Source organism: Zootoca vivipara, chromosome 15, assembly GCF_963506605.1.
Source record: "Zootoca vivipara chromosome 15, rZooViv1.1, whole genome shotgun sequence".
NCBI classification, from domain to species: domain Eukaryota; kingdom Metazoa; phylum Chordata; class Lepidosauria; order Squamata; family Lacertidae; genus Zootoca; species Zootoca vivipara.
This window is the reverse complement of record NC_083290.1, coordinates 16,546,595-16,571,131: the sequence shown is the minus strand read 5'-3', so window position 1 is coordinate 16,571,131 and position 24,537 is coordinate 16,546,595. Positions and strand designations below refer to the sequence as shown.

General features: G+C 48.7%; 1 protein-coding gene across 1 annotated transcript in view; it reads right to left on the bottom strand.

Annotated features, from left to right (window-relative positions):
• Positions 1-21,724, bottom strand: part of BAZ1B (bromodomain adjacent to zinc finger domain 1B) — a 33,815-nt gene extending 12,091 nt beyond the window's left edge. The window contains exons 1-14 of the mRNA XM_035139154.2: positions 21,340-21,724; positions 15,415-15,531; positions 14,104-14,248; positions 13,226-13,427; positions 11,333-11,454; positions 10,893-11,090; positions 8,480-10,133; positions 7,531-7,669; positions 6,166-6,317; positions 5,443-5,554; positions 4,370-4,468; positions 3,405-3,579; positions 2,544-2,732; positions 244-391 (exon numbers count right to left, since the gene is read on the bottom strand). Coding sequence (XP_034995045.1) covers positions 244-391; positions 2,544-2,732; positions 3,405-3,579; positions 4,370-4,468; positions 5,443-5,554; positions 6,166-6,317; positions 7,531-7,669; positions 8,480-10,133; positions 10,893-11,090; positions 11,333-11,454; positions 13,226-13,427; positions 14,104-14,248; positions 15,415-15,531; positions 21,340-21,482 — 3,595 coding nt within the window. The 5' untranslated portion in view covers positions 21,483-21,724. The remainder of the gene's footprint in view (positions 1-243; positions 392-2,543; positions 2,733-3,404; positions 3,580-4,369; positions 4,469-5,442; positions 5,555-6,165; positions 6,318-7,530; positions 7,670-8,479; positions 10,134-10,892; positions 11,091-11,332; positions 11,455-13,225; positions 13,428-14,103; positions 14,249-15,414; positions 15,532-21,339) is intronic.
• Between the last annotated feature and the right edge of the window lie 2,813 nt (positions 21,725-24,537).

Sequence of the window (24,537 nt, the reverse complement as noted above, 5' to 3'; positions counted from 1 at the left end):
AGAAAGGGACTGTTGTTGCAAGGGGCCCTCACTGCCCCACCCATTTGGGAGCAGAGGGGATATCAAAAGCCAGGATGATGCTGTGGCTACAATAGCCTTGGCAGGAAGTCCCCCCCCCCCATGTCATAAAAGAGAAAGCACTGACCACATCTCTCCTACTCTCTCTGGGAGGGCAACTGCCCATTGCAACTGCCCATTCCCTCTACCTCAAGCCCTGGAGGCCCCCAGGCCCGGCACACGCACCTTTCTTGCGGCAGACTTTGCACCTGGCATTCTCGGCTGACATGTCCCACTTGATGCAGGCGTCCAGCATGCCCAGCAGCACGTGCATGCGTGAGAAGGTCTGCGCTTCACGGATGGCCAGCTTCCACTTCTCCAGGGCGGAAGCCACCTGGGGGCAGAGGAGGCTGCTCAAGAGGCATTCTCGGCCCTTCCCTGGGGCTCTTGGCAGCTGCCATTCAGGCGACAGCACACATTCCTCTCCTCCACCCCCACCCCCTGCCCAACTGCCAGCTCAGAGGCCCACAAGTCTTGCTCAACATATCCCACACAGCCAGCCTGAAACTGGGGGCTGCATTCTTGACTTTGAAATCCAAACCAAATCCTTGTCCATCAAGGAAAAACAAACAGCCGAGAACTTTAGCTGTTAATTGCAGGGACAGCTGGGGAGGCAAAGTTCAGGGGCTGGAGCCCGAGAAGAGCCTGGCCTGCCCTCTAGTGGCACCTCTGAGTAATGGTGCCCAGGACAAGCCCAGAGGTGATGCCTAGTGGGCAAGCGGTGGCAGCAGCCACCAGCCCCAAGGCACAAGTCCTCATGTCTGGAATGTTTTCATGGGTCAGAACTGTGCAGAGGCACGTCAGGTTCTAGCCCAAGCTGCCACTCAGCCAGGACACCTACCTTTTGTGACAGAAGCTATCAAGAGGCAGATAAACGGGGGGGCGGGGGAGGCTTCTCCACAACCATTGTGCCCAGCCCCCAGCCCTATTTTCCTGCACCAGCAGCGGGAAAGCTCACAGCATCAGTTTGCTTACTCCTAGTCAGGGCAGTTGAGCTTCAAGGGGAATGGCTGAGCTCTGCTGCTAGCAGCAGTTCAGGAGCCAAGCAAAACCTGGATTTCTGCAGAGTTGCACATTCCCCTCCCACTGAATCAGAGGAAGTGCAGTGTGAATGGGACACCTAAAAAAACAGCGGCTCACTCGCCCCAGTCTAGAATTCTCTCCTCATGGCTCCCAGGTTCAGTACCTGGAGCAAGAGGCAGCAGCCAAGGCGGTGGGGAAGGCTGGGAGCCTGACCAGCCTGTCTGTGCCCCCCCCCCGGAATGTGCCCAGGGCCTTCTCAGACACATCAGCTTTCCAAGAAGCTCCTCCCCAGAGTTCGGCTGCTAAGATGCTGGGCCAAGATAAACCTGCAGCAGATCCAGGCACTGGAGAAAGCATCAAGCTTCCAGTGTGGCTTCCCAGGCACTATAAAACCAGGGTGGGGGAGGGAGGGCTTCTCCCTCAGGTGACTCACTGCCCCAACCATAGGCATCTGCGCCCAGTTGGTAATACAAAAGGGAAGAAAAAGGCAGAGAAATGCCCATAGCTGAAGGGCCAAAAGGCATACGGGAGGCCCCATAGCACTAACTGCTCTTGCCTGTCTTGTCGAATGAGAACCTTTTGCAATGCCCAGCAATCTACCTTGGGCAGCAGACAGTAAGCAACAAACAAAACACAAAGAGTTGCAAGACACACCAACACTGGGATCTGTCAGCCATAAAGGTGGGACAATTCATGGTCAAGGGAACAGAAGTGTCTGTTTCAAAATGAGGCCAATTCAAGGCTATCCATCACCTGCTGTCCAGTAACCAGGACGGAGAAGAGGGCAGCCTTGGGGCCAAGTGGCCACCCAAGAGCCTGGTGGGCTGCAGTTTGCCCTTCTGACCTGTTGGCCTGGCCTCTGTCCACACAGTGTTTCCACTGGTCAGCTAAATACTGTCCGTTACCACCAATGGCCCAATAGGGAGGACGAGAAACAGATAGGTGGGCCAGGCAGCTTACAGGAGCCACAGAGCCAAATAAAAACAGCTGCTGGCAATGCAGAGACTTCTGGGAGAGTGAAAACAGTCCAGGGGATGTGAAAGACAAGCTGGAAAAGGTCTTTCATCCCCCATTCTGATATCTGAAATTTGTGAGTGATCCTCATGGAAAGTCTCTCCCTTCAGAACAGAGAATTAGCCACTTTGCAGCCCAACACTCATCAAGCCTACCTGGAAGTCCCACCCCCAATTTATTTCAAGGTAAGATGTTCAGGAATTGGAGTCAGTTTTCTCCTTCCAGAAGGCTCAACTGGCAGCAGCTGCTTCTTCCTCTTTGTTTGGTTTGACAGGGGAGAACGCATCTTCCCTGCCATAATTCTGGCAAGCAAGCAAAGGCTTTTGCCCTCGTCCCAATTCCTATCCACACCTGTAACCTGCAGGAGCAGCAACCGTTTCATGCCAGCTTCCCAAGCTTCTCTGCCCGTCCTCCCCCCTCCCTCCGACTTTATCTGTCCCAATCCAGACCTTGGCTTCTTCCGCCACCCTCTTCTCTTCATCCACCTCCTCTGCCTTGGCAATAGCATCCTCCCCGCCTTGATGTTTTCTCTTCTTCTGCTTGGGGGCCATGAAGCCTTGCAGGAACTTCTTAATAACGCTGGCCTGGAGGGCAACCACGCACTCCCCGAAATCCTTCAGGCTCTCCAGTGTGCAAACCTGATCAAAAAGGCACAAACACATTCTTATTATGATTCTCTTCTCATGTGCAGAGGGCTTTGTAGCTCTCATTTATCCAAGCAACTAAGAGGTGAGCTCCCCAGATGGGATAACTGGCAAGAACCTGGCTACAGCCTCTCTGTGCTGGAAGAGCAGGGACCTCAGAAGTCTCACCTGGCCTGGAGACATTTCCCCAGCCAACCCAGTCAGTGGCATACTGCACTGTTTTGTCTGAGCCCCTTAGTGTACCAGTTAGCAGCTCCTGAGGTTCATCAGGGCTTAAACTCTGTTACAAACTCAAAAGTTTCACCCCGTGGTCAGCAACAATTAATGTGCATCTGTTTCAGGGACCAGAATCTCCCAAGAATATTCTCCAGCTCCTAGAAGGCAGATCCTTCACCACTGCCCCAATTCAAAGCAAGTCTCCCAATGTTGTTGGCTTTAGGTACCACCAGCGAATATGACCCTTCAGAAGACAGTTTAATAGTAGGAGCTTCTGGACTTCAAAGCAAAGAGCTAGCCCAGGGCTATGTGGCCCACCCAGAGGGATGCCCAGAAGCCAAGGCCCTGTGCCAGCAAGACTACACTTGACAGCTGCTTCCAAGCTCAGAAGCCCTGCCTGGGTGATTGATTACTGTTAAGCCATCCACCTCTTGCAATGCTAGTGCTCACCTTGGCTTCGAACTCTGCCTCGTTGATGTATCCCAGGCCTCCCTTCTGCAGCCGGGTGGCCACTTCGATGAGGTCACTGCGCAGGAAGTTCAACAGTTCCTGGTTGCCGTCACAAGACTTCAGACCTGGGTTCTGCTTCCGAGCCAAGTGAATGGAATGAGTGATGTCCTGATATCTGGGAGAGGAGACAATATATGGTCATTCTGTATAGCTGACTGTCTCTCTCATGAGGTAGGGCCTTTGGAGATGCTCTGTTACCTTCCGATTTCTACAGAACAGTTGTCTAGCCTAAGCAAGGGTCCTCAGACATAGATGATGGTCAGTTACCTTGTGAAAATTGCAGAACTATCCAGCTCTATAACCTAAAGGTTTGTATTTTGACAGACACTCACGAGGATGCTTATTTGCCATTCTGAATCAGCAGTGTGAGCTCATTGGGCCAAACAACTGGTTTACCAGTGATGGTTTACACTGATACTCAGAAATTTAGGGGTTGATTTAATGCTGGTGCCTAAAAGAATTTTTAAATACTTCCAGAGTCTTGTCCAGAAGTATACAACGGCCCATAAAGGATCACTCATGAAGTGCTGCAACTGCATTGTTACGTACAATGTTTGTTAAAAGCACTAAGGCGCCTAAAAGTCTACACTTGCAGCAACACCAGCAAAACCACTCAGTAATTTTATCCATCCACAAACATTTGTCCAAGAAGTGAAAGATTTGTGCTCTTGTAAATCCCACACCCCAACAAAAGGATCATTGCGTAAGGAGAAAAGCCACAAAAAAGAACACAGAGGTGATCTGATGGCTTCAAAAAAAACACCACCCTACTCCTCCCACACTGCTCTTCCCAACCCCTGAAATGGTCCCGGCATCAAATGCCAACTTCTTCTCCCTCCCTTGCCTGACCAGCATCCAGGGACACTACTCCTCATTGCTAAAAAACACAGCCCATGAGGCCTCACCTCTTCTGCAGTCGCTCCTTCAGCTGGCTCTCTCTTATCCCCTGCGAGTGCAAGGCGGCCAGCAACTCATCCAGCTCCTTCTGGCTGTCACAGAGAAACCTGGAGGAGGAGACCAGACACCCTCCTCAATGCCACTCTCAGCAGGCAGGAAAATAAAACTCACCCCAAGAGACAGGTGGGCACCCATAACCCAGTCTCTCACCAGTCCACACCACTAACAAAGACTTCAAATCGTTTAAACATGTTTCAATCAGAGAAGACCATATTCAACTCTCACACCAAGCTGCTGTGAATTTAAATGTTCTGGATTGCCATTTTTCCTGAAGCAAAAGAGGGACTAAATGCTAATAAGCTAGGGAACATGGGCATGACTCATTGCACAAACAGGACTTCTATTACTGCCCCCTGCTGGTCAAGAGGCACATCAGCATGGGATGCATAGCTGCCAAGTTTTCACTTTTCTCGCGAGGAAGCCTATTGAGCATAAGGGAAAATCCCTTTAAAAAAGGGATAACTTGGCAGCTATGATGGGATGTCAAAACCGAACAGCTCAGCTGGAGAGAGGGGCCCAGCCATCAATCTGGCAACCCCTCAAGAGTGGGGCTGTGAGTCCTACATTTTACACAGCTCTCCAGCCACCTTTAAACAATAATTTAATTAACAGATCTTGTACCCTGCAGTACTGAGTACTTTGTACAGAGCGGATTCCAGAAGCCTTTCTGCCAATTAGCTCAAGGCTCAGCTCTGTAGCTGAGAAGCTTCAAGCATACAGCAGTTAACCGATCAAAGCAAATGTAACACATAGTGGAACCTTTTCGCCAAATGGGGGTGGTGCCAAATGCAATGGGATGCAGCAGGCCTATTGGCAAAGTCCAGGTTGCACTTCTGCAAGCCGGGAGGGGTGCTGCCTGGCCCTCCTTTGAAGATGCCATGTGCAAGGGAGCCTCCTAATCTGAAGAGCACTGAGAAACTCACTCTCCTCCCGGCTGCTGCCTAATCCCACCACCTCTAAATCACCAACTTTACAGGGGGGCAAGAACCCACACATCTCTATTGCCAAGAGCAAGTCTCACCACAGGTTCTGTCCCTGCTTGGGTGCTGTGGTCTCCACAGGGATTTCCGGGATGAGTAGAGCGCCCTGCGGAGTGTTCAAGACGCTGCCCTCCACCAGGCTCTCCTGAGTGTCTGCAAGCAACACACACACAGTGAACAAGGAGCCCCACTGTCATTGTCATCATTTGCCCACAGCTTCCTTTGAGCACTCCAGAGGCAAGGCAAGTCAACTGAGCACTTGGGGCCCCTAAATAAGAGAAGCCTTCTACAGAACACTGCTCTATGGGCTCTTACTTTAAAATAACATGCCAGCTGCTCCTGGATGGTTGCTTAGTGCACAACTTTGCTACATGGCTTCAAGCAACCTGTCCAGCACAAGAAAACGAATAGCTGGCTGACAGGGCTTAGCCTCCAGTGACGTGAACAAAGGCCCAGCGAAGCCCTAGCACCTGCTTCCCCACCAAATGGAGGCAGCTGTTTCACAGGCCATGGAGGACAATTTCTGATTAAGGGCTGCTTAATGATTAACTTGCTTGAGTTTTTTTCTTGTTGAGCAATTCAGCAACTGATACTCTCAAATATAGCAAGTGATATTCATCTATGTTTTATTCTGAGTAGACTCAATGAAACTAATGGTCCTAACTTAGCCATGTTCATTAATTTCAATCGGTCAAGTCCAAGATGAATGCCGCCCAATATATCCAGCAACTTCACCAAGAACATGTGAGAATGGTCAGTCTTGCCTTGGTGGTGGTAGTCGTCGTCCTCTTCCTCCTCTTCTTCCTCCTCCTCATCCTCATCCTTGTGGGGAGGCATGAAGTTATAGTCGATGCCATCATGTACCCAGCCTTTCTCTATGAACAGCCCGGGAACTTCATCAGAGAACAGCCAATACCTAGAGAGACCAGATAGATGCCAGATCTTTGGGTGAGAGAGGCACCAGGTACAGTGGTACAATGACATCCGAACGACTCGACTTCCGAAGTCGACAACCCCGGAAGTCTTTTCGTCGTGCGCGGTTGGCGCATGCGCGAAATTGCACTTCGTGCATGCGCAGAACGGGCGCTTCAACAACCGAAGACTTCGACTTACGAAGACAGTCGCGGAACGGATCGTCTTCGTAAGTCGAGGTACCACTGTATTATGCGATGAGCAGCTTTGCCAAGAAACACCCAGGTCACTGAGGAAAAAGCATAGGCTGCAGAACGTTGGCAGTACTGTACTTGTGGTGACTAATAGTTTTTAGGAGGGTGCCTTATAGGACCAAGATGCAGAAAGGGCAGCAACTTGCTGGCAGGAGAAACCCAGCAGGTAGATGGCTGAAGTCACAAACAGAGCAAGCAGTGAGCAGGCTGCAAAGCAGAGAGATGGGTGTCTCAAGTAGCAGGAGGAGGGAAATGAGCAGAAGCAAAGGGAAGAAAAGCCTCCTCCTTGGACTACAGAGAAGGCCCATGTAGCTCAGTGAAAAGAGCAACTGCTTTGCATGCTCAAGATCACTGGTTCAATCCCTGTCATCTCCACATGGGCGGGAAGAGACCCATGTCCCCAAACCCTTGAGAGCCGTTACTGCCAGTCAGCTTAGACAATACAGAGCTAAATGGACCAATTCTCTGACTTGATATGAGGCAGTTTCCTGTGTTCCTATGGCAATCTGCCTAAAGAAACCCTAGAGAGCTGCTGCCAGACAGAGGAGAGGATACTCAATGATTGTGGTCCTCCAGGAATGGTGGGAGTTGGGACTCCAGCAACATATGGAGGGCCCCACATTGGCTAACCACGGACTAACCATCATAGATCCCCATGTGCTCTCTGCCTCCAGGTCTCTTGTGTAGTGAGTTTTGCACTTCAGAACTTGCACTTCTTACCTCCCCCCCCCCCCCGGGGATGGGCTCTCCCCTGCAGCCTTCCAAATGTGGTTGAGTTCCCAACGCCCATCATCATTCCTGATCACTGGGGCAGGCTAGCTGCTGGGAGTTGGGAGTCCAGCAACATCCAGAGGGCCTCAGGCTCCGCACCCCACTGGGCCGCACAGCCAAATGGTCCATCCGGGCATAACAAAGTAGCTTCCCAACTGCCACACAGCTAGATTCTTCATTCCTCACCCTTACCTGTTGTGATTACGGTCTGTGCCTATAGGTGTCCTGCGCATGACCAGCTTGGCTTTGGCAATGCCATCCTGGAAGGCCTTTTCAGCTGCAGCTTTGTGCTTGCGGATTCTCTCCTCTTCTGCTTCTCTTTCAAGCTTCACTGGTGGGGAAGAAAAAGGAAGAAAACCCAACAGTGTGAGCTCTTGCACCTTTAAAGCTTGGTGAGAAAACTATCTCGCTCTCTCTCATAAGAGGGCTCTATCTCTTCCTTCAATTAAGAGCCAATAAGGAAACACACATTGTTTCAATCAGGGAAGCATTCACACACACTTTTGTATGGGGTGGGGGGTGGGGTGGAGAAAAGCAACCAAACTTAGGGTTGGTTCACAGATGGAACATCTGCCAAATGAAAATGCATGGGGCTGGGGCTGAGAGCTGGTCAGAATTTCCAAATTATCCAGTTCCAGTACACTACAGCGTCCCATGGAACACAGGTACATCTTCAGCTACAGACATGAAATGTTGAACTACTGAGCAGGTGAAACAGCCCCCATGTGACTTACCACCACCAACCCGCACTTACAAGGGGAATGAGCAAAGGACAGTCACTATGCAGATGTTTACAGTGCTTGGGTGTCAGGACTGGAGGCCTTAAGGGGCAGGATGGGCATGACAGCAACAACCAAACCTGGGAGTTCCTGGCCCAGGGGGCCTCTATGAACAAAATACTTCTGGTGAAGACCTACACAGATAGCTCAGATCTGCCTGCTGTAACAGTAGTGGAGCACAGGCCTCCAAGAAGGTTGAGCAGCAGTGGGAATCCCTCTCCACAAACTCCACCCGCCCACCCACCCACCCCCTTCCCTAGGGGTTCCACTGCAGGTTGGAATCAGAGGTTCAGCAGGAACAGGAGCTTACAGCCTCTCTTCTCTTTCCACAGTGGCATTTCTGGGCCTTGAGTCAACATTACCTCTCATCTGCATCTCCTGCTGCTCCTTCTCTTTCTTGGCCTGCATGGCCAGTAGCCTCCTGCTCTTGACGGCACTGATCATGTCTTCCAACTCCACCCGTGGCTCCATCCTGACCGCTTTCTCTGTTGCCACAGCTGCCACAGCCTCTCCTTTCTTCTTCTCCCCCTTCCCTGTATAGCTGCTCTCCTCCTTGCCATTCTCCTTGCTCTTGGCCACCATCTCCTTCCGCTTTTGCTTCTCCGCCCTCTTCTTATCATTCTCCTCCTTGAGCACGGCCAGCCGCTCCTTCCACAGCTCAGCTGACATCTGCTGCTTGGACTCCACGTGGTCCTGCACAGAATAGGTCATCAGGATCCGGTGGCAGAGGGCAGCGAGGATCTGCAGCTTCTCCTCAGAACTCAGATCAAAGAACTCTGAGGTCTCGAGCTTTTCCAGGAACTCATCCTGTACTTCGTTGTCCTCAAAAGCAGCCAGGTCCTTGTTCTCCTCCGTGTTCTCCGAGGCCACGCTCTCCTCCTGCACATCCGACTTGCGCAGACACAGGCGGACTAGCTCAGAAACAGAGTGCAGGGTGAGAGGGATCTCTGACAGCTTCATGCCCAGCTCACGGTAGTCCTCTGCAATCTCATCCTGCAGCAGGGTCTGCAGGAGAATGACCAGGATCCTGTTCAAGTATAGGAAGCCCCCCTTCTCGGCACACAGGGCTTCCATGAGGGAGACGGCCGTGATGGGGTACTGAGCATCTGGCAGAAGCAGCCCTGAATAGCAGCTGAGGAACTCCACCACCATGGCCACATCCCCAAAGAGGGTGTTGGGGAGCCCCTCAGGAGTGTCCACAAGCCTGAAGGTGGGCAGGTTGTTCCCTTTGATGTCCTGGTCCTCGTAGCGCTTCTGCTTCTCCAACTTTTCTATCATCTCCTTCACCCGCCGCTCCCTGGCTCTCTCCTTCAGCTTCTCCTTCAACTTCTCTCGCTTCTTCTTCAAGTACTCCTTCCGCTGATCCTCAGTCATGGAGGCCCATTTCTTCCGGTGCTCGAGGAGCTCGAAGCGCTTCTGTACAATCCCCCGCAGCTCCTCAGGAAGGCGGGCACGATCCTCGCTGGAGAGCAGCCTGGCGGTTTTGGAGATGATGCAGGAGAGGGCGCTCTTCCTGTCCTCGCGGTCCTTGTTCTCTCTGTAGTAGGCAATGAGGTGGAGAGCTGCGGGTGGGAGGTGCTTGGGCTTGCCAGAGGACCTGGGGCTTCCCCCTGAGCCCCGGGGCGCTCGAGATACCTTGGGGGTGCCCTTGGTCGTCATGTCCAGCAATGTCATCTGCTTCATTTTCATCTTGGAGTCCTTCCTGGGAGAGCGGGACTTCCCAGTAGCCTTCTGCCCATTCAGCAGCTTCTTATTCCTCTGTCGTTTCTTGTTGAAGTTGCCAAGCTTCCCAGCAGACATCATCTTCATCACCTCCTCCAGCTCCTCCGTGGAGATCTTGGAGTTCTTGACTTTCAGCGGAGAGCCCATAATAGACTTCTTCAAGTGCACACTGCACCACAGAGAGGGGCTTAGCCCCTGACCTGGCGCAGAGCCATCCGACTTAGGCTTTTTGGAAGGCTTCCGGTCGGGGGATGATGTGCTCTTTCTCTTGGTCGAGGGATTGAGGGTCAGGTACTGGAATTGAAGAAGAAGCAACGGTAAATGCTAGTCTTGGGGGGAAAGAAACACAAGGGAGGAAAGGGATAGGTTGGAAAATCTAACTGGGGATCTGTTTCAATGTACTGCTTGAAAGTCAACAAAACTTTTGAGGCTGCTTTGCAGCCTCAAGTGCTCCTGAGTGCTAGCGATGCAGAAAGGGACAACCACATACATTTCTAGAGAAACTGCCCTTTCCACCTTGCAGTCAACAGAATACCTCAATGGTACCTACAGCATGTTGCCGGCAACATATATCGTTCTACATATCCCACCTAGCCAAAAACGTGCTCTAGGATTACAGTAGTCACCCAGCTCAAAACATGAGACCCAATACACACTCCATTGTTTTAAACACATATTGTAGCCATCTTGACTGCAAAACCTGGCATGAGGGAGGCATAAGGATGGTTGGGGAAACCTTGAGGTTTGCAGAAGTACAAAAGAGGTGGCTCTGGAGTCCTCCTTGAAAGACATCTGCACATGGCAGTCACAGGGAAGGGAAGGCACACTGCAGAGATGGAGTGCAGGCAGACCACATGGAAGGCAATGGAGAGTCAAGTCTGAGCCATGCCAGAACCATCCCTTTGGCACCTGATGACTGGCAAGGGCTTGCTGTAGAGCTAAGATTCACCCCTGCTGACACTGCCCCCCCCAAAAGTCACCATTATGCATCAACAGAGACTCCTGTCCTTTTCCCAACCCACAACCCAAGACAGATCTTGCCTTATTTCTCACTTTATATGGGTCAAGCAAGAAGTCACTGAACTTGCTGGGAAGGGAATATTTCTTCACCAACTCATCCTCGACCACCCAAGGAGCATTCTCTCCTGTTCCAGCCCGAAGTGCATTGTGGCGAATGAAGTAGCGCAGAATCTCCTTGTTTGGCGGCCGCTCTGTACGAATTAAGCTGTCTGCTGGCACATTGCTAATGATCTTGGGAGACAAAGAAACAAGCCTTTAGACACTTCTATTCCTCAGTTTGTGGCAGTCAGCCCACAGCCTGCAACTGTACTTAAGTACCACTGTTCAAAATAGAAACAGTTACTTTTAATTGCTCCTGACCTCACAGCAGTGCTGATACCTTAACCAGCCACACCTCCTCCTCACCAACTGGCAGTCAAGGACCCTTGATTCTCTCTCACTGCACTCTAACTCCCTCTGTACTTCCTCCTAACCTTGTCTTCATTTTGCAGCTTGACATCATACTTGTGCGGTAAGAACTTCGGAGGGACCCATTTTTTTTCTTCCTTCTTCAGAGAAGTAGGAAGCTTCCGAGGAGATCGACGCGCCCGGTCACCTGCATAAGAGAGAAAGAGAGAGAGAGAGAGAGTTAGCAGCACAACATGCCCCAAAAGGCCTAGGCTGACTAATCTGAAGTACAGTACAGTACTGAGGGGCAAAGACTGCAGCTCGCAACAAAAGCACAGATGGCCAAGGAATAAACACATACCATCCAATACTGAAGGAGCAGGCAGGGAAGTTTCTAAAGGGGGATTAATACTGAGTGCCCTCTGCAGGATCAGATCACAGGTCCACCTACAACTCAGCATCCTGCATCTACAGATACCACTGGAAGCCCCCAAACAGGGCCCAGAAGCAACAGCCTTCCCCTTTTTACTCTGATAATCCAGCTCCTGGTATTTAGCTTCTCGACATGGGAGCTCCAATCAGCCATTGCACGAGACAGACCTAAGCTATTCTATGAATTTCTCTAATTCAGCTTTTTAGAAAGCAGTCTAAAGTTAGGAGCTGCTGCCGTTGCCACCACATCTTATGGCATTCAGATCTGCCATCTATCTCTCCTGTGAAGTGTTTTTATAGAACAGAACAACAACAAAAAAAAACACTACAGCGAAACAAGACACAGAACAATAAAAATAAAATACCAGCATTAAATGACAATATTGCATTAAGATTTCACATTTAATGGAATCCTGTAGCAGCAGCAGAGACTGTGAATTGCATTCCCGCCCCCCAAATGTTCTCCCAATCAATTTCATTAGGTGATCCAAAGTTTGAGTATTATCATTCTAGCAAGTAAAGTGTTTTATGTTGTCAAGGGAAATAGGACTGGCAGCCCACTAGCAGAATCTTGTACATGGGGAGGCTCCAATGCGCACACTATTTCTGGCTGCACAAAGACTTCTGACTTTATTCTAATGGAGGCACATAAAGGTAGCATATGCACCGCTAGTGAATATTTTAAATGTGTGAACTATAAAAGTCAGGGCAGAGCACCCCTAATTTTGGAAAGGAGCCAGGATGTCTGAGCACCACTAGTGATGTTGTTTGTTGCTGCTTGCAAACCCTTAAGTATGCTCAGTTAGTACACTGCTGAGACTTAATCAAAGAACGTGACAAGTTAGTTGGCTTCAGTCTATAAGTTTCCCTGCTTGCAAACAGCATACCTGAAATGTTTGCGCTGTCCAACCACACAATGCACCTTATTTGTTTGTGAAAACTTCCTACAGCAAAGCACATTAACTAGAATCTATAGGAGAAGCTGCAGGGAAAAGCATGGGCATAAAACACCAGCCAATGGAACTACTTCCCATGAAGCGCTACACAAAGGATCTACCTGCATACCATATTTAAGCTACGACCACAACTATGACTGTCTTTTCCCACAGAATGCTCCATTTATTGACCCAAAGGCCAATCAAGTGGATTATTAATACAAAAGTGGCAAGACCAAAGGCAACACCCTTCAGACACGCACATTAAAAAAGGCTGCAGCCTTGCACAGGGCCAGTGATCCATAGCAAAGGGAATGGGGGCTTCCTAATGCTTCTTCAACTAAGTATCAGTCCTACAATGACAGACACTGGAGGCCTTGACTTAGCCAGAACAGAGAGCAAGTTGGGTGTCACCAGCAAACCAAAGACACCTGTCGTCTAGATAGACTCTCTCTCCAAAGCAATCTGAGAAAACCTGGGAGGGAGATCAGCCCACAACACCCCACGCACCCTTGTGTAACCAATAGATCTTTTGAAGGCAGCCTGTACTACCCGGATAAAAGATAGTGGATCATCAACATCACTCAGGCCAGGGTGTGGCTTGCTACTCACTCAGACTCTCTCTCCGGCTATCATCTTCCTTCAGTGCCAACTCCTTTTGGTTGTCCTGAACCACCTGGCTGGAATTTTCTTTGTCACTGGACGGGGAATCACAGGCCCCGTCAGCTTTCTTCTCAGGTGCCTCTTCTTCTGTCGCCTTCTCCAGAGGATGGATTTTTACTACATTTACTCTCAGCACCTTTTCTTTCCCAACCTGATGGGAAGAGGGAAACCGATGAGAACTGGTAGGGAGGCCCAAAGTGACCACATGACTAGATTCAGGGAGCTGCTTACAAAATGGTGACTGGGGGGGGGGTGGTTCATGCAAGCAGTTGGGGGTGGTGGGGAGCTGCTAGTCACCTGGAGCAAGGCTACGTTTACCAGCCACACCCCCTTGTGCTTGGCTGGAACAGGCAAGAAGGTATGACAATCCACTAATGCCAAATTAATATACAGTGCAAATACACATTTAAAAAGAAGCACTAAACAGATCAAAACCCAGCAGCCATCCACAGCTGAAACCCAGCAATGGCTTTTATAGAACTCCTGTAGAGGTTTGCTTGCAGTCATTGAACAAGACATGGCACCTGAGTTCACCCAAAAGATGCCCTCTAGGAGATAACTGGTCACTTGTTCCAGTCATGTGACTGGAAGAGGAACCTGTTCCAAGGTAACCTGTACCCCCTTCCCTCTTTTCCAGGTATGTTGCATCTAATAATTACACTGAAATTCCTCTGGAAACCAATTACATCAGTTTGGAGGTGAGGAAAGAGTATTCCACCTTTTGGACATGGCGGCAGAAGCTGTCACAGAAAGGTGCATAAGAACAAGTAGGCCCAGAAAAGAGAAACAGCCTTGGATATCCTGATCCATTCAAGCTGGGGCCTTACCTCAAAGTCACACTCTTCTCCCACAGCAAACTTGGTCATGATCTCCAGCCAGGAAGTGTCTACCAGTTTTTCTAAGGAAATTGTGTTGTGATGAACCATTTCCAGGACAAGTTTCTCATACCAAACTGGGAATTCCTCCTTCAAGCTAAAAATATCATCAAAAGAGGGGAATATAACACATTCCTTTTAAGTGGCAACTATTACAAAACAGACAACAGTAAACTCACAGAATCAGCAGCCAACGTTCATGAAGCAATTCACAAATCCCTCTATCAGCAATGTCAGCTGAGAATGACAAAATCCACCATGGCATAGGAAGCTGCCTTACAGCTTCCAAGATAAGGGGGAGGGAAAGATGTTAATGAAGCTATGTGCAGTTCTCTGGTACAAAACTTGTACATATCAAGGGAACTGTATAAGCCTGCTCTGATAGACAATTATAAAACTTGAGTAGGAAGATTTAGTCAATCTATCAAAGGACAAGTTAGAGACAAGGTGAAAAGTTCATGGTCTAATTCTCACAAACAGCAGATGAGCTAATAAAACTGCTTCTCAATATTACCCCACTAAGACTGCAAGCAGAGGCTCATAGAACCTTGTTCTTAGTGGAGGCAAGTTGCATTCTTCCCGATCTGCTAGATTTCTATGTGCAGGAACTTTTTGACATAAGCTCCACCTGCAGACCAACACTCACAAACACACCACAGAATTAGGCCAGGAACTTTCACCTCAGACACTGGGCCCTTTGGGAGCCTGGTATGCAGAGAAAGATGTCTTGAACAAACATGCAACTGTTACCTGAGGGGGGAAATGTGCCTAGAGTGGCTTTTTTACACGAATATCCAGCACGAGATATTCCAGAAAGCCTCTGGAACAGCGTTGAGATGCTTACAAAGAGTGGTGTTCTTATTTCATTTTTGTGCAACACATCTGGATTTGATTTTAACTGCAGTATAATATCAACCGGATCAAGAACTGCCTTGATTCCTTAACAGAGTACAGCCAATTAAAAAATAAAGCATACCGGACTAAAAAAGGCAAGTTGTACATTTATAAGCAACAAGAAAAATAAGGCCCTAACAAAACAAAAGCAAGAATTAGAAGAGGCAGCAAGGTCAAAGCTAACTTGAGGCTGATCCCCTTGATCAACACAGGTGGAGAAAGATGTTCAATCCTTCTTTGGATGCTGACTCAGACTTCTGGTGATGATTTTCACAGCAACAGTCAGCCGCCTGCCAAACAACCAGCACCCTACGTTTAGGGCTCATGCCCTGGTCTCTAAAAATAGATGCTTTGGATTCTGCTACTTACAGCTCAGCGACTTCCTGCTCCTCCTCCCAGGCTTCTTTGTGTGTCAGCTGGCTGCTTCCGGTGCTTTTGCAGGTCCATATTCGCTGGCTGTATTTCTCCAGCCGTGCTTCATACTCTCTGAAGGAGCAACAACTCAGGAAAACATCGTGTTTAATTTGCAGCTGTCAGTTTATCTGCACTGCTTTACACAAAGTTGCATGGAATGATTAGTATTTTTGTTACATATATTTACTTGTTGATACTGTGCTTGGTTGCTCCCATTATATTTTTCAAAGTGCTATTATTTACTGCTACCCATCAGATACATTTTGAGCCACTTTATATGGTCACCAAACAATTTGCTTCCTTACCAAATTGGAAACCAAACAATGAAGTGGCTTTCCAATTTTAGTTTAAATACAAACAATCATTTGTCATCAGCACAATTTACCTAATCCAGATTTCACAACAAACTACAGCTACCTCAAAGCAGAATATTAAGGGAAGGAATCTGTGCCCATGAGAGGAGGGATAGCGGGGAGAGGGGAAGGAATGCATGAGCCCATAATTTGACTCTGGGCATCTGAGGCAGGGCTATGTGAACACAAATCTAAGAAATGTATACCAACGATAACAAATCCAAGACGTGTGTACAGCTAAATTGTTATCAAAGTATATGGCACACTTTTTGTATGCTTGCTAGACAAACAGGATTCACCACAGCCCAACCTGAACTTCTCTGAACTTCCATAAACTAACACCTCCAGGATGAGTTGCTGGAGAAAAGTGACTTGAAGCAGAACAACATTTGAACTCTGCACAATTGAACAGCCAAGCTCCCCATTCTACTGATTTGATCAAAAACTATGGCTGACCAGACCAGAGGCCCATTGAAGACCAACTCGCTTATGATAGCCGATAAGCTTTCAAAAGCAACTCATCTTATCATTGAAAACCTTAAAGCAGATAAGAATGGATCTTGAGAAAGTGTGGAGATTTGAGATGGTGAAAGGAAAAACATAGATGCATTCAAATCTGTGCACCACAGTCAGACTCTAAGTGTTCTAAATTATAGAGCCAAGAGGCAAAAGTGAGAGGACTTAGGCAAGCCAACACAGGTGTGCAAATACAACTGTAATTTAGCAAGATGTCCTGGAGGTGACTTGCAGGAGCATGTCACGCTACAAAAAAAGATGAACCAAGAGGAGTCATCCTTCATTTCTAGGGCATACAGAAGCTGCAGAAGCCGCACTTATAAAACTCGGCTCTTACTGACAAAAAAATCGCTCTCCTAATATGACAATGCACACACAGCCTATCTTTTTAAAGTAGAAACATGTAGCTCTGTTGCCCTTGCTAGCACTATATGCCTTGGGCTGATCTTGGGATGGAGAGCCAGGGTCAGAATAGTGAAGAAAGCAAAGAATAAACGCCGGTGTTGCTGTCTACATCAGGGGTCAGCAACCTTTTTCAGCCACGGGCCGGTCCACTGTCCCTCAGACCATGAGGTGGGCTGGACTATTTTGGGGGGGGGGTGAACAAATTCCTATGCCCCACAAATAACCTGGAGATGCATTTTAAATAAAAGCACACATTCTACTCACGTAAGAACACACTGATTCCCATGGGCCGGATTGAGAAGGCTGCCTACCCCTGGTCTACATACTATTGGGGAGGATAAAACCCACAAAAAGTGAATTTTCCTGCATTGGTGAAGAATTCCAATGCACCTAGATTCCTAAAATGCAGGCATTCTCAGCTAGTTTAAGAGCAAGTAACCCCACCAAAGCATATTCCACTCAAATTTGCCACTAACATGTATAAAAGCCCCTGTGGCCTGCAGCACAGTTGTCTATGGCATGACAGACCACAACAACCTGTGCACTGCAGTCGCCCTTACACCACCCTCCAACTGACAGCTCCAGACTGCTTATCTCACACTCACCAAGGAAATCCCCCTGCCAATCACATTCTCTTCTGACTGGCACCCTGTCACCTCACTTGGCAGTTATGCAGTCCATGTACAGATTCATCCCAAGTCATTCTTTCCTGACAGAAACTGGATCAAGACAGGCAGTCTTTGTTGCTAGCTGAGGAAGGCTATTGGTCCTGAACACACATACTCAATAAGCATGCTCCCCACAAACCAGCCCTCCTGCCAGCAGAGGGATCTGGCTAACTCAAGCTCCTCCTCACCAGGTTTGGACTTCCTTAACACCAACACACTGTGGGGGCTGGGAGTACACAGCTCAAAGCAGCCTTTCCTGCAATGGGTTTTTGTTTTGTTTTTTGGAGGGTTTTTTTCATCAGAAGGGTTCTATATCATGCTTGACTTTGCTCTGCTGCCCCCATCACAGTGGTAAGCATTTTTTTTAATGATAAGACAGAGATTGCAGACAGTCCACAGGATTCCAGTAGAATTAAGCTGGCATGAATGGGTTATGCAAGCTGCAATCCAGGCCCGAAGGAGCTGTTCCAAGGGAAATGGGCTGGGGACTATGAGTTTACTGTGGACATGCTTCTGCCTTATCCAGTCAGATCTGTGCACAGAGGCTGAAGAGCTCCAGTTTCACAAAACAGCTTCTGGTCACGTGATGGTAAACAAGTTACAAACACAAAAAGCAGAAAATCCAACTCTGAAGAAGTCACTTTCCACCTCCAATCTCTTGCTTTAGGTTATCCATCAAGACACTGCAAAAACAAAACAACCCAACCCCGGCCCTGCTTCCTAAAAGAACCTCAACCATTGATGACCAGAACAGCCCAGGCTGTTCAGACAGAACTGGGGAGGGGGAGGGGAAAGAGAAAGAAAAAGAGGAGAGGGTTGGGTCAGAGGAAAGGGCTCTCTTGGGTACAAGACAAAGAAGCGAGAATGATGGGGGGAACAAAGCTTTTCCTTGTATGGATGCTAAATTTCATTGCTTAGGCCTATAAAAATCAGCTCTTTGGGCTTTTAAGATGCCCACAACACCAACCTTCGACTAAAACTTCAGAGGTAAAATTATATTTTATAGGAGAAAAGAAATGGGTAAGTACTGTAGGTCTAGCAATGTACTGAATAGAAATTTGGAGGTGGCAGATTCAAGTTCAGTTCCCTGCTTAGCTATTAACCTCATTGGCTGGCTAACCTTGGACAAAAATCCATCTCCATCAAAGTCTGAAAAACATCAAAATAACTGCAAGATGTGTATAGTGAAGCATGTAGAAGATGAAGCCAGAGCAGCAAACAATATTGTAGTGATCAGTTCTTAAATAGCAGCTTTCCTTGAACTACACATCAATCACTGGTGGGCTTAGATGCAGACCACATTCAAATCTCTGCTCAGTCATCAAAAGATCTTTAAGTGGCCTGGGCAAGGACATATCAGGCATAACCTTTTAACACACTATTTGAAAAAATAAGTCTCTGAAGAAAGGGACAAGTTACACTGAAAACTTGCATCAGTATGGCCAGGCTTTTCCAGGCACTAGGCCGCAAATCAACATTGGAAATAAGCTCACAAAAGTGACTAGGCTGCAAAAAGAAAAAGGGGGGAAAGTAGTGACAGTCTACTTATGCCTGGCAGAGGGGTTCATGTGATTTCAACCTTGATAACCCAGGAGAAATGAGCAATAAGCTGCTCTATCCCTGCTCAGCCTGCATGCAACACAACATAACACAACACCTACAGCTACCAGTTAAACACAAGGCTGCCTCCAACATTCAGGGTTATAGTCAGCACAGCGCTATGGTGAATGTTTCATCAGCAATGAAATGTTCTCCTCCTCTCCTCCCACCACAAACCCCTAAATCTGTTCTGGAGGTTCCTCCAACAGTCCTGAGCACATATGGGACAGTGTGAGGCTCTTAGGCAGGGGGTTGCATTAGCATGAATCCTTGCACTAGCACAAATATTTTGTTGAATGCAGAGAAAGCCCCTGCACATGGCAGCCAATGGTCCTTAAACAGTCATTTTTGCCACACCACACTAATGTTTAAAGTACCAAGAATTAGGAGAAATAATTTAATCCTAGGAATCAAACCAAGAGAACCATCTGATCTAACTCATCCTTTGCCAACCTGATGCCCTCCATACGTTTCATATTACAAGTCCCATCAGCCCCAGCATCACATGGCCATGTTGGCTGGGGCTGATGGGAATTGTAGTTCAGCAGCATCTGGAAGCTGGCCTGCCAAGCTGGCAAAGGCCATTTTCAACACCAGCCAGGGAGGTGCCCAGAGCAACTCACAAGCAGTGTGTGAAAACAGCTCTCCCCTGCTGTTTGTCCACAGCACCTGGTACTTGGAGATGCACTGCCTCTGAACATGGAGGCTCCATTTCATTATTAGGGTCAACTGCTGCAGCTGAACTAATTCCATCATGAAACTGGTCTAAATATATATAAGCTAACGCCTTTCAACACTTGTGAGAGCAAGTTAATTTATGCAGACCACCACAGGAGGCAGCAACTTCCATTACTCTGAACTACCACTCACATTTCGTGAACTTTCTGCCAATCAGCTTCACTGGAGGTATTACATGACAGGAGACAGCCGCTGTGCAGGGAGGTTCTACCCTTAATTTACTTCTGCTAAAGTCAAGCAGGTCAGTGTCTTGTCAGCCTGGAGAGTGGAGACCTCCTAGTAACCAAAACTGTGCTGCTCCAGTTACTTGATATATACCGTAACTAAGGATGCATAGAAGGTTTCCCCTGGCTGGATCAGACCAAAGGGATCACCATCACCCTTTTTCCTGCACTGACCAGCCAGGAGCTTCTCAGAAGCTCACAAGTGCAGGGTCAAGGGCAACAGCCCCTCCTCCACCAACTGGTATTCAGAGGCAAACTGCCTCTGGCTATGGAGGCTCAATTTCAAACTCTCTTGGCTAATGAGAAAATAATTAAAGCCATAAAACTGCTTCAGCCTAAGACACATATGGAATTTGCATCCGCCCTGAGCCCTGACAACAGGAATTCAGGGAATCAATGAGGAAGTGATGTTCCTACCCTGCCTGTGGGAACCAGGCATGCCCCTTACAGGAAAGAAGCAGCAGGGTGAGATGGGCTCCGTTTGGTCTGATCCAGCTGCAGGACCAATTTTTAAGCAGGTGAGAAGGAAGAAGCCGAACCCTGTGAATTAACACTTGCTGGGGGAGCACCAAGAAAAGGACTGTGGGATGAGGCTTCCCAATGGGCTTCTGCCCCCGCATATACTGGGCCAGGCCTTCTTCCATCCCTTCAAGAGGCACTGAGGTCCAAACTTTAGATGGCCCGAGTGAGAGGAGCAGACTGGGCTGTAAGAATGCAAGAAAAGCCCCGATGTCGCATCAGGCCAAAGGGGGCCCATCTAGCCCAGCATCCTGTTCTCCAGATACAGTACTCTAATGGGAAGCCCACAAGCAGAAGATTAGGTTTCCCCAAGCAAGACGCAATCACAAAAGCAGGACTCTCCCCACTTGCCATTTCCTAGAACTGGTATCCTTAAGTATATACCTACTGCCTCCGACTGCCGGGTGGGTGGTGGGTTGGGGGGGGGGGAGAGAGAAGGAAGGAGTGCTGCTGGGAAAGTCCCGAGAAAGAGAAGGAAGGAGGTTTCCTGCTGCCCTGATCCGTCCCGTCCCGTCTCCCCCCAAAAAAACATCGGGAGGAGGCCCGACAGAGAAGGAGGAAGGCAAGAGAAGAGACTAAGCCGAAATAGGAGGAGGAGGAAGAAGCAGGGAGGGGAGCCGGGAGCGGAGAGACAGGACGACGTAGTGGCGGAGGCAGCCTTCCTCCTTCGCCAGAATCGGGTCAGGTCAGGATAAGAGAGGGAGGGGGGAAGGGAAGGAGAGCAGAGTCAGACACAACAAAGGCCCCCCACGCACCCCCCACCTCTCTCTTCCTTTCTTTTCGGAGGTAAACAAGGGGGGCGCCACACTCTTCCCCCCCCCTGCCTGCCCCCTCCGGTTAATGCGGTCCGTAGGATACTCGCTGGTGCGGAAGGCCTCCTGCGTGTGGGCGATGACGAAGCGCTCCTCCGCCACCTCTTTCTCGTCTCCCCCCGGCGGCTCTCCCGGCGGCGGCAAAGGCTTGGCCAGCGGGAAGGGCTTGCGGCCCAGCAGCGGTGCCATCGCCCGGCCACCAGGCCCCGGGGAGGCGGCGGCGGCTCCGGAGCTAAAAGGGCCGCCGGGAAAATGGCGGGATACACAGAAGGGGAGAAGCGGGCAGCGGTGGCGGCAGTGATGATGATCCTCCTCCTCCTTTTTCTCCTCACAAGAAGGGAGAGAGCGCGGGAGGGAGAAGCCCGCTCAGTCCCTCCTCAGCCACTCTCGCGCTCGCTCGCTCGCTCTGCGCATGCGCAAGCAACTCTTTTCCCCCCCTCCTCTCTCTCTCTCTCTCACACACACACACCAAAAAAAAAAACAGTGATAAGCAAAAAAACCACCACCACAGAAAGAAGTCAAGGAAGGGAGAGAATTAAAGAGAAGAACGGTGGCGGGTTTTTCTTCTTAATTTTAACTATTAAGGAGACCCGCCTCCTCGATTTTTCGCGCCTTTCCGCGGGCCGCCATTGGTCTGGCTCGGAATGTCCCGCCGCGCTATTGGCGGAGTGTTACGTCACTCAAGTAGGCGCGTTTGCTTGCGCGAGGGAGAGAGAGAAAAGGAGGGGGAAGAGGAAAGCAGCGAGGGAGGTCGCATTATGTAAGCGCAAGAAAGTAGCGCGCCGACCGCCCCAACGCCATTTTGTGTGTCGCTGATATTATGTCTCCGCCTCCCGCTGCCAATGAGAATACGGGGCTTCATCCGGGGATTTGAATGCAGGGAGGAGGGAGAGGGAGGAAAAGCCCGGTTGCCCGGCTTTTGTCTGGGCGAGTGGTGCGCGGCCTCTGCTTAAAGGGGCAGCGCCCTTTAAAAAAGCAGCGGCTGCAGAACACCGTGGGAAACTTTGTTGCGGGAGGGGGCCTTGTTTTCCTCTTGTGCCCTCTGCTCATAACCTATTTTCCTGGCCGAGGTTTATAACTAGAATACGTGTGAACTGAATACGTGTGCTTCTGAGCATGTGTAAAGGGCCCAGGGTTAGAACGCAGTTCAACTTTGTCCTGGTGATCTTGAATGCCAAGGCGAAATACCGTAGTTGCCTATGCTGTAAGACGAAGCGGGTAGGGCACAGGGCCCATTTGTGGGTTTTTTTGAAGGGGGCACTAGAGACAGATAGCAAATGGTTTTCCCAGTGCAGGATGGTAAAATACATGACACACACTCACACACACAGAGGTGCCATGCTGTTGATTTTATTTTGCAGGACAGCTGAAACCCAAAAGAACTCGGAATCTGAAGAGAAAACAGAATAAAACCATCAGGTTAATAGTTTCCCCTCCTTTTTAAGGGGTGGGTATTATTGCATTCAAATTTCTTTTAGCAATAAAATAAATGCAACACCTATTAGCAAAGCAAACAAAAAAACAAACAAACAAAACCCAAACCCACCCACAGGAGCAATCAGCTTATAGTGGTACCTCAGGTTACAAATGCTTCAGGTTACAGACTCTGCTAACCCGGAAGTACCAGTAGTACCTCAGGTTAAGAACTTTACTTCAGGATGAGAACAGAAATTGCGTGCTGGTGACAGTGGGAGGCCCCATTAGCTAAAGTGGTACTTCAGGTTAAGAACAGACCTCCGGAACAAATTAAGTTCTTAACCAGAGGTACCACTGTATTTCAGTAAGCATGCAGACTATGCCTAAAAAAAAATCTGATCTGAACACATGTCTCAGTGCACATCCTGGGCTTCTCTTGTGGCATAATGCTAAACAGGAGATTCAGGACAGACAAAAGAAAGGACTTATTTGCACAACACCCAATTATTTTGTGGAACTCACTGGCACAAGATATGAAGGCCACAACCTTAGATGGCTTTAGATAGGAGTTAGACATGTTGTAAGAATTTTGAGGTCATATATATAAAAAAACAAATGTTCATAATTGTATATACAGTATAAATCACATGTCTTAAACAGTACAGGAAGACAGTCCTGAAACCATTTTAACTTTCCTAAACTGACCAAATCTTTCTCTTCAAGGAGGAAGGAAATGAAAAACTCATTGTGTCTGTGCTCACAAATCCTGCCTTAAGGGCACATTTAAGGTGTGAATAAGGTGAGGAGGTGACCTGGATTCAGGAACTAAGTAGTTATTTTATAATAACAAAAGAGTGGCCAAAACCCAGGAGATAAACAACACACAGAATTCTGTTTTAGACCACCCCCTATGTATTTCTGCTGGAGACCACCTCTTTCTGTGATGTATTTGGGGGGTGGTCCTGTGATGTATTATGGCGCTTCTGGGGCTGATCTTGAGTTTGAGGTGGGCAATTTCAAAAGTCTATATAGGGGCTGGCACACCTTTGGTTCGGGGTCCTTTTCTCTTGTGAGAGAGAACACCCTGTTGCAACAGTCAGTAAAGATCAAGCTTATTAGCTACTTGGCTTCTCAATATTCTCTGGTTGGCCTCTTTTATTTTCTCCTACCGATGGAGAACCTAAAAAGGACTCTTGGGTACCCCGTAAGGGAATAAGGGCAGATTTTGTTTATAACAGACAAATACATGGTTACAGGTAGGTAGCCGTGTTGGTCTGGGTCGAAGTAAAATAAAAAAATTCCTCCAGTAGCACCTTAAAGACCAACTAAGTTTTTATTTTGATATGAGCTTTCGTGTGCATGGTATCTGAAGAAGTGTGCATGCACACGAAAGCTCATACCAAAATAAAAACTTAGACAAATACATGGATGACAAGTCTTTAGGGGCAATAGCCATTATGGCTACATAGTGGAGCAGGCAGGGAACCAGCAGCCCTCAGGCCAGAACTGGCCTGGAGGGCCCCCAACTAATTCTCAGACCCTGCCCGCACCACAGCAGCGACAGGACCCTCCAGTGAATGAGGGGATAAGGAGGCTTTCAAGTTACAGGTAGGTAGCCGTGTTGGTCTGGGTCGAAGTAAAATAAAAAAATTCCTTCAGTAGCACCTTAAAGACCAACTAAAAATAAAAACTTAGTTGGTCTTTAAGGTGCTACTGGAGGCTTTCAAGTGTTACTAGTTAGTGACTGGTTGGTATAAAGTCAGAGGATTAGGAAAATAAGAAGAGGCTGGCTCCGCCTTTTCTTTGATGGGGCCCTGCTTTACACCAG